Source organism: Uranotaenia lowii, chromosome 1, assembly GCF_029784155.1.
Source record: "Uranotaenia lowii strain MFRU-FL chromosome 1, ASM2978415v1, whole genome shotgun sequence".
In the NCBI taxonomy this organism is placed as follows: Eukaryota; Metazoa; Arthropoda; class Insecta; order Diptera; family Culicidae; genus Uranotaenia; species Uranotaenia lowii.
Window position 1 is genome coordinate 31,959,846 of NC_073691.1, and position 10,539 is coordinate 31,970,384.

General features: G+C 34.2%; 1 protein-coding gene across 2 annotated transcripts in view; it reads left to right on the forward strand.

The window, feature by feature from the left end:
- The window catches only part of LOC129757647 (uncharacterized), a 51,752-nt gene extending 42,051 nt beyond the window's left edge, over nt 1–9,701 (forward strand). The window contains exon 3 of one of the 2 annotated variants that reach the window (XM_055754923.1): nt 8,641–9,701. In XM_055754923.1, coding sequence (XP_055610898.1) covers nt 8,641–8,754 — 114 coding nt within the window. In that variant the 3' untranslated portion in view covers nt 8,755–9,701. The remainder of the gene's footprint in view (nt 1–8,640) is intronic. The other variant, XM_055754930.1, reaches the window with a different exon arrangement.
- The last annotated feature ends 838 nt before the right edge of the window (nt 9,702–10,539 follow it).

Consider the following 10,539-nt stretch of genomic DNA (forward strand, 5'->3'; position numbering starts at 1 on the left):
AATTATTTCAAATGAAAATGCGAGACATATTAATAAAAACAAATAAAGTCCCTTTTCGATAATATAAAGTTTTGTAAGTTTCAGACAAAAAAAAAACTTTGACATTGAAAAATGAACTTTTATAAGTTTATTTGGGTACAAAACGTTGTTATTGAGAGTAATTATCTAACGGAGGAGAAAGCTATTTTATAGAAAAAATATTTACCCTTTAATGCATGACTTTTTAAAAATGAGAATTGCAGTTATTGATTCAGTGACATAATAACTTTTTTAATTCGACTAACAAAACTCAACAGGTTTGAAGTCGTTATTTTGAGTATAATAAATCTTGTGGCCCATCAAAGTTGAAAAATATTTCTTGAAATTCTTAGTTCAATTCAGTACGATTTTGCTAATTTCTTCAAAACCTTGTTAATTGGGTGCAGGAAGGTGTTTGTGATTGATAGAGCTTAGCTTAGCTTAGCTTAGCTTGTTTGACTACTCATATCCACCTTAAATCATTGAACTCAAAATGCTATTTAATTGTTTCAGGGGATGGTAATGCTATTTAATTACGTACTTCAAAAGAAAAGATGATTTTTTTGTTATTTTTTATCAATTCGTGCGCATTTCGAATTCCATGATCGCTGGCGTGGCTAAGCAGAACAAGTTCCACGTCGCCAATGGTTGCTACTCCGTGATTAATCGAGGCCATCAATTTTGCACAAAGTCCAAAAGAATGGTGCTTGGGATTAGCAGTTCATTCTCAATGTACAAAACTCATGCTCTCCGTTTTTGAAATGATTAATAACGGCGCCGGCCACGTCCTAGTAGTCAATGGGGAAAAGGAAGGAATGTTAGTTTGATACTCTTTAGGTTCAACTAGCAACTTCATGCTCCTGGATACTCCAAAAATAATTTTGAAATAGTCAGAACCAGAAATAAGTAAGTATCACCAACTATGGAAACCGTCTGTACGTCTGCGAATCTATATTCAAGTATCAAAGGAAGGAGTGTGTGTGTTAGAAAAAGGTAAAGATCAGGATCCATTTTGGTCAATGGTGCGATCGTATTTTCCTACACCTTCTATGCTCCTAGACATTTCATAAGGAAACTCCTACTTCTACGAGGCATTCGATAAACGTTAAATAAATATATATTGAATTAAGTATTGAAAGAAAATTATTACCATCCACAATTCATCCCTACCAAACTAGCTTTTTTTCCCTATCAGTGATCCCTGTTTAATCAAAGAATTATCAAAAGGCTTTTATGGTTGAAAAAAAAAACATTTTTTTTTTAATTGAATGTATTATTCATAATATGCCGACAAAAACTTCTCAAACTATTTTTCGTGATTAATACCATTTTGAAAATTCTTCAATCCTTTCTTCTCCTTGCCTCTTTTTGAGCTTCATTGCATGTACAAAGTAATGTTCAAATTTTTGCTTCTTTTGAAAAGATCTGATATTTTTTTCGATTTACCCATTCGAGTAACTTCTAATCAATCAGAACATTTTATTATTTTTAAATACTGGATTACTCCTATTAAAAACTGTTAGTATAACTCAAACTCCGGAATCAATAACTAAATTTTCATGTTGGTAATTCATTATAAATTTCATATTTCGTTCTGAAAATTAATTTTTAAGTTTTGCCATTATTTTTATATTTAGTGTTATAAGTTTTCAAACAAATGATTATCCACATCGAAATGTTTCGAACAAATAATCCTTCAAATTACTTCATACATAAATCAATTTTGTAAGCCATTTTTCTTTACTTAGATTTATTGAAATCCGTATGAGCAACAAAAATCTCGCATCGTTACAGTATTGAACAATTTGTCGACTAAAGTTTCAATTTATAACAGTCAAATTTAAAAAAAAATTACTTACTCCACAACATCTGATAACTTATAAAACAAAATGAACTCTTTTAGCAATATGAAAAACTTCAATTGTAAGGAACTCCGATGTACGATTGCTAGAGAAATGAGGTCGTTCATTTTGCATCTGATTCTTAACGCTCAATAAGGTTAAGGTAATCTTGATAAAGTAACATAAAATTAGTTACCTTTAAACAAAGAACAACTTAAAGTAAAAAGAAATTTAATGATTAAATAAATAATTTGTTTGGCATTATCGGTATCAAAATGAAATTTCTTGTCGGACAATCAAATTGTTACTGAGCAAGTTTACCTTCAATTTAACTGTAACTAGCTTGAGCTTGAGCTTGAGCTTGAGCTTGCTATCAACTACGGTCCACCTGCGGCCCCTCCTGGCCAATGGCATAATGGTTGCACTCCGTGATTGGTTCGAGATAATCAACATTGCACAATGAACCAAGTGAAAGGTGCTGGGAACAAGCAACACAATCTCACTGTACAGTTTTGAGAATCTCCTACTTTCAAATGAACCAATAACGACGCCGGCCAAGTCCATGTAGTCGATAGGAGGAAGGGAAGAGCAGCACATGTGGAGATATGTTTAATGGAGACCGGCTGTACGCCATCCCTCCACAAATCTCCACGCTGAGTGTTTTGGGATAAGGTAGTGCGGCATGGAAAATCACCTTGGTAGACGATTAAGCCACTTGAGACCTAAGCTCCTAATATCTTAAAACTCCTAAGTTTCCTATTGAAACTCCTGATCGAACCTAGAGGCCTTAAAAAGGTGTTTGTTTACAAAATTAAGACTGTTCTGTACTATCTAATGTGTTCCTAGCTGAACTTGGCCTCATATAATTGAAAGTCATAATTTGGTGTTCCATTATATCAAATCTATGTATTTAGAATTCATTTAAAATGATCTTGTGCTAACACGGTAGCATGAAATTTTTCACATTTTTTTAAATTGCTAATATATGCTTGGCAAATGAAGAAGCCCATTAAGCCTGAAACTGATTTCTTTCCTCCTAGTTTCCCAGTTTTTTTGTCTAAACTTTTACCAAAATATTTTATAACTAATGACACTTTGAAATCAAATTTATTGTGAAGAATTATTCGATTTCATAAGAAATTTTTTAGAACAAAGCTTCAAATGATCAGAATTGTTCAAACTATTTGGATCAGAGGGATACAATTGCTATAAGCATCAATTTAGAATAAATTAATCAACTCTGCATTTCTCAATCTAGATATGCTGCAACATTAAAAAAAAAGAAATTATTGACCTTTTTCGATTAAATGAAACTACTCGAATTCGAAAAAAATATTGAAAAATTAGCACCTTGACAACTTTGAACCAAATTTTTACGAAACTTTACGGTACTTAAATCCCTCTGAACCTTAACTCCTGATTTGGTGCGATTGAATACAAGAAAATGAAGTTCAAAAAAAAAAAGAAGACATATTATCCTTGGAACTGTTTTTTCTTATCACTTAAAAAATAAAACTTTACTAACTATCAAACTACTAATTTTTATCAATACCTAATGCCTTTTACAAAAATATGTCATGATTTAATAAAATTTAAAAAAAAAAATGACGAGAGATTCTACATACATTTATTAACTAATGATTGGTTTCGATATTCTTCACTCAGCTGCAAAGAATTGGAATAATAAAATACGTCTGTTACACATTCAGTTCAGAATGAGTATTCTACTTTTCAATCAATCCATTTTTGATGTTTAAAATGAGCTTAAATTCATGGATTTGTTATTTCCTATTATTACCATAAACATTGTTGCATAAGATATCCATTAAGCTGATTAAAATGAGGTTAAATTGATAATTTTTGAAAGAATTGTTTTACAGCAACAATCACCAAAAACATACGTAAAAAATCAGCCATTATAATTTCGGTAATCAATTTTAAAGGTCAACCTTTCCTCATTCAAAAACTCATAAGCAGGTATTAGATATTTGCTCAAAACAACTGAAATATAAGTAAATATAAATAAAAGTCATAAAAAATCTACATCCAAACATGTACATCATGGCGCCTTACACAAACTAAACCCATCTCTTCATCTTATTTCAGTCCCTCGCCCAAGTAGTACCTATCTAAATTTAAAACACCTGGGACAGTTTTCGTCTTCTCATTTAATTTTGATTAAAGCTTCCGTCTTTCATCATTTTCAAGTGTGAGCGAGCTGGCTAGAAAAATCTTTCATCCCCCTTCCTCTGGCGCAGCACGATATCAAAGCAACCATGTTTTTTCCTATCTCTTCTAACAACGTTTAACATCGGTATTTGGTAATGCTAGTACACAATCATGGGGCGACGATATTGATTTAGTCGGTGTTACCCAACCGATATTACTTTTTATCCGAGCTTATCATAATATGCAAACTTAATGGTTATTAGGACAAAAATACATTTTTTTAGAACCTTTACAATATTAATTAATTCGAATTTAATTATCATTTTTAAACATTGATTCACAAACGAAGGGTTTTTTTTGTGTATTGTACTGAATAGATGGACCAACATTAAAAACATAATAATCAACATTAAACGAAGAAGTGAGTCACGAAAATCTTTCTTTTTATACCTAATTTCAAAGACCGCAAAATCTTATTCTTCAAATACTTAGGATTTTGATTTTTTTTTTTTTAAGATTGAGAAGTACTGCAAAGCATTCCGCGCTAGGGCAAAAACAGCAATGAATATCAGTAACATCGTTGACATACTTAAGCATATGCAACCACACGAGTAAACGAGATGGCATGATTAATTTCTCTTTCATCCTGCTTTGGCGTGCCTGTATTTCTGATAACTCAACTGGATTATGTTTTCTCAATTTTTTCCCCAAATTTTCGCCAAATCTCACAAGCTTTATCTTGTTTTTAACATAATTATACACAAAACAAATTAAAAGGAAAATCAATCGTTGAACAGGAATATTTCAGATTGATTTTTGTGGATGAACTCGACACTTCCTAGCGCACATTTCTTATTTTAGATCACTGGGAACAAAAATCAAATTTGAAGCCAAGATTAATACTTATCTTATGATATTCCCGGACTTTTGGTACCCGAGATCGGCCAAACCAGGAAGGCATTATTCCAAAAAAAAAAACCCTTTTTAAATTTGGTTAGCAGAACAAACGGAACGATGATAATATTAGCAGGCGAGCATCCCATTTTGATTTTCGTTTGCTGCCGCCGCCACCGACTACGCACATCTCTAAACGTAGACATATGAAAAAGAGAGATAACAACACTCGCGTTGATTATTAGAAAAATTGATGAAATTTTTACGGAAAATGCTAAGTAAAATTATTAAAAATAAAGCCACCGAAACACTATTCTCATTAAATTTAGCACTCTTTTAACACGAAAACGAAAACTGCATAGCACAGCTTATTTTACACTGCAATTCACTTTACTTTCTTCGAAAAAAAAAACCCAATTTTACTGAGAGCCGAAATAAACACGCGTGGCACAAAAAGAAGCTCCGTTAACGGTAACTTATCCAGGTTCGAATCTTTTCTAGGAAATACTTTAAGCTCCCAGAAAGTTGAAGTTACGAACGAGCTGTAAACGTCAGACTCTTATGATTTATTAATTATAACAGAATTTAATGAAATATCAATAAAAAGATAAGTTAAAAAGCAAAATAAATTTTCCACTTAGCTTGGGTATTAGAAGGATAGCCATCCTCAAGTTCCTGGCTCGGATTCCATCAACATTCTCTGGAGTTTTTCCGGAGGGCATAGCATGAGCCCCTTTTCTTCAGTAGTAGGTTCTGTAGTACTGAGACAGCTCGAAAACAAATAACACTTTTTAACACTAAATATTGCACAAAAACCACTTTCCCAAGGTATGAAACTTAAAAACACTGCACTGAGAGTCGATCACCATTATTTAGCCCAAATTAACGTTTTTTTTTGTACGCGAAAAACAGACGAGAAAACGCGACGTCGAAAAAAAACAAGTCCGTTCTCGAGCACGGCTTGCTGCGACCTCCCACTGCGACCTCAATTTAACTGTAACTAGTATCATTAACAGAGTAATTATCCGGAAATATAACCACTTATCTTAAACATCCCGCCGGTCGCAAAGAAATAGGATCCAAGGACAGTCCGGAGGGCGTAGAACCAGCCCCTTTCAGGCACAGTTCCAGCAAAGAGTATTCCGAGTAATCTTCGCCGAATCCGAATCAGGAAGCCAACAATTAAAAGAAACCTGTAATCCTCAAAGAAAACACTCAACACTAATTCAAAACTGCACTTGTAGATTCAAAAACATCAAAAAACTATTCAAATTTTAAAATTTTTGACGCGAGATAAATTTTTCGCGTCGTATCCAGCCAGAGCCTACTCCGCTTCTCGTCTGCAGGAAGGTGTTTGTGATTGATAGAGATTAAAAAATCTGTTAGAATTTGAAAATCTGAAGAAATAACAGCGATTTTCTAAAAACTACTTTTTTTTCAAAATCAGGAAGAAACGAATTATCTTCTACTATTGCTGTTCCTGCTCAAGACATAAAACGATTCATCAAATACAAGCTAAGAGAAAAAATTTGAATGCACGTGGAGTTCTTCAACAAATTTCCTACGTAGAGATAAAAAATTCACCTCCAAACCAACTGACCGTAAATGTGCGGCTGAACAAAGGATCTTAAGCAGACTGAGGATAGGTCATACCCGTTTAACCCACGCTTTCCTATTCGATAGGAACTCCCCACCTGTTTGCCAATACTGTGGAGTACAACTCACTATCCAGCATATTCTTGCTGATTGTAGGGGATTTGATTCAGCAAGGCAGAACAACAATATCAGAGATATTTGCGATATACTTAGTTACGACCCAGCAAAAGAAAAAGCTATTTAAAGATTTCTGAAAGATGTTGTATTGTATAACAAAATTTAATAGAATTAGGTAGGTTAAGAATTTCTCGGACACGAATGCCAAAAAGTTGGTAAAATGTCCCAAATTAAATAAATAATAATAATAATACTTTTTTCAAAAATATAAATAAATTTGATTTTCCAAATTCTTCCGCATAATTTGTTCGATATCTCAAACATAGGTATATTAAAATATCGTATTAAAAATACCATGGGCTAATTTTTTTTAATCACTAGGATATTTTTTGTGAATGCAACACTCAAAAATATTCACGCGTTTTTGAGATATTTGGATTTTGATTAGTGTTATTTAGAAACAACACTATGCATTAATGGGTTAAACTCGAGAGCGTTCTAAATTTGATGCATAATTTCAGCCGTTTCTTATAAAGGATTCTGGCGATAAATTAAGAATAATAACCGTTTGAAATCAAAGTGAAGGAATACTCTCCTCCCTATCTATTTGCATTGGTTTTTCCGCTAAAGAATGTTTTATTCTAAATCACAACAACATGATTTTTCTGGATCCAAAGATGATTGCAAAAAAACTACACGTGTTGTTGGAAAACTCGTCATAATTACATAAATTCTGGTTAAATGGTGTTGACTTTTAGAAAAAAAAAACAAATATTTGTTGAATTTCTATTTCAGCAATGAAGTTAAATTGAGGCAAAGAGTAGAATCTTTTAAATATTCATTAGCCGTAAAACTTCTTTAGAACTTTCTTTGAACACTTTATTCGAAATCGAGACATTTTGCTGGGAAAATTCTGATAAAGTTCCCCTTTTTATTCAACTTTTGATGAAATTTTTGTGATATTTAGAATTTAAGTTTTATTATGTTTTTTTTTTCGATAAATACTTAAGTTTTAGCATTTTATTCCTTCGATATTTTTTTTTTATTTATTGACATGCCCTCTTGTGAGGCTTTACCCTGCAATTTTGTAACAATTTTAAATTCAAATGCAAAGTTAGTTATAATATGGTGACAATTCATTTTTGTTATTTTTGTAATTTGGGTAATTGTCTTTTTGTCATTTTTATTTCATTTTTGTCAGTTTCAGCTTAACGGCGTTACAAAACTGTTTTTTCCAATTTATTCTATCTGATTTGCTATTATTTGTATGTAATCGAAATTCTCATTTGATATTTACATTTACAGTTTCTGGCTTCGAGAGAAATTACGATGAATCCGTTGACCCGTGGTAAATAAACATATTTACTGTGTGATTTTTCCAACGGAGCTTCGAAATCTTGTTTTTACTGCTTATGGGAAATTTATTGGAATGTGTTATTTTCTACTACGTAAAATAATTATCCCTAACCTCGTCCTATATTACCCACAGGTAAAAAGTACTCAAAAATTTATTTGAAGTCTTGCAGTTTGAAAGTCTTGGAATCAATAAAAATAAGCAAATTTCAATTGAAAACTAATGTTATTTTTAACCACCATACTAGACATAGTGTTAACAGAATATCACCGCTGATTTTTATGATTTAATTGAATGATTAATGGCATTTCGGTGAACTATACATTCTAATAGGAAGAATATTAAATGAAAGTTATGAAAATTATAGACGGATAGATTAGATTAGGAAGCATGAAAGGTGTTGAAAATGAGCCAAGAGCGAGATTTGAGAAAACTTCTTGCCGCACAAGACCATTTGTCCCACACCGTATTATTGTCTAGAAGAAGCAAAGTCGATAGGCTGACTTTGCGTTGATCTATACAATGATACATGGATGGATCGAAGCACGTGTTTTTCGTACCCCGATTGGACATAGTAATGACGGTCATAAGCATCGTTATTAAAGACATTTTAACATAAATATTAATAATAGCTCAATAACAACTTCACAGGTAAACTCGCCGCACTACGGCGTTTTCCAGAACGTCGACCCTCACCACCATCAGGCCTTGATATACGATCGCGAATCAACTTTTGGACCTCGCAGTATAGACCCGATAGAATAGCAGCTAACCACGTATCGTAGACTAGCACGAAATAGCATCAGTCAGGCGGCGGAACCCAGAATATTCCACGCCTCATCCGGTTCCTCCAGTTCCTCCAGTTCCCACGATGAGCACACAACTACAACGACAACAACAACGACCACCACAACTCCAAGGCCAGCTCCCCAGTTCTACCAACTGTGGGGATATCCACCACCACCACCTCCTCCTCCCCCGCCACCACCCCCATTTTATCCAGGATATCATCAGGATCCCTTTTCCGGCCACGCAGACCTCGGAGGATACCCACTAGGAGCACCCCCAACGCCACCCCTCTGGACCCCTTTCTCCCAATACATGGCGTTCTGGTCCAGTATGGTTTCCACAGGTTTCCAGATGTACCTGAACTTTGTCCGAAGTATCTACCAGAGCTGCCGTCAATTTATGTCCGCTCTATTTTTCTCAAACATCCGAACGCTGATGCCGTACCTGGCACCCGGTTGGATGATGCGGTTGTTCCGGGGTGAGCCGCCCTTTTTCGGTGGTGGTCATCAGCAGCTTGGTGGTGTATTCGGGGGTCATCACCAGCACCTGGGAGGTGGGCAACAGTGGCCGATCGGGCTGTTCCACGCTCACCATGGGTACTTTCCGGGGGTTCCTCCGGGACTGATTAGTAGAAGGGAGGAGAACAATAGGTAGCAGTAGAATAATTTCCTTGTCGATATTTGCTCAAGAGCTCATTATACATATTTAGAAATTATATATCAAAGCATTTAGGTAGTTTAGTAGCTAGAATATATGGCGCATCGCATGTGGCGTACAAATGAGTAGCTGAATAGCGTAGCAAATATTTATGTACTAGCTTATTTATGATAACTAATAAATTATGTATTATTCGCGTGAGTTAAAACAAGCAAAGGTCGATTATTAATAAGTAAGAATAGATTTGATGAAATGAGTATAAAATAATAAAGACAATAATAGAGCCATTAAAATTGGTTTAACGAGAACTGATGACTTTCCTTTCCGCATTTGAGCAACTTGAGCGGTCCTTTACTGATGTGTCCATTTTGCTGTCATGAACTTGTTATGATTAAGTACTGAAGAGGCAGTTTGCTAAAAAGAGTTAAAAACACAGAAGGAATGTACAGTTGCGTCGTTCAAAAAAGAATAAAATCACACAGAGCAGTGCAGAAACTTCCAACTATGACAGGCTGCCATTTCTCTCGCAGCTGATAATTTTTCATGAAATTTTCATTTTACAATGTTCTAAGGTGATATTGATTTTGACTTGATTTGCTTTTCCTATAGATTGTATCTACATATGAATGTATGGAATCAAACATCGATCTAAATAGAATGAAATCGCATGTTACCCCGAAACCAACCTTATATTCGAACCGCTTTAATTGCAGCTTAATTACAGCTAATGTTACTTAATTTATCGGCCATATCGGTTAAAAGTGATGTCCTTTTCAGTAAGAACACCTAGATAGAAAAATAGAATAAATGAAAGTTGGTGAAAATGAACGGGTAGAACTTTATTAAGAAGCAATTTCATCACATTCCAAATTTTTGTCCAGCACTGTGAAATGTTAGATACAGATAGAGTTGGCTCTAACACCACACAATAGTAGGCCAAGTGTGGTTCAATTATGTCAGTGATAAAGCTGGTTTCGTGATAAAACAAATCAGGGGATCAGATAAGAATCTGTGAGTCCTAGAGACACTGGGTCGTGGCGATGACTTATCTGGCCCGTTCTGGAATGAAATAAGTCAAAGTTAGCGAATCGAGACTTGCGGCAT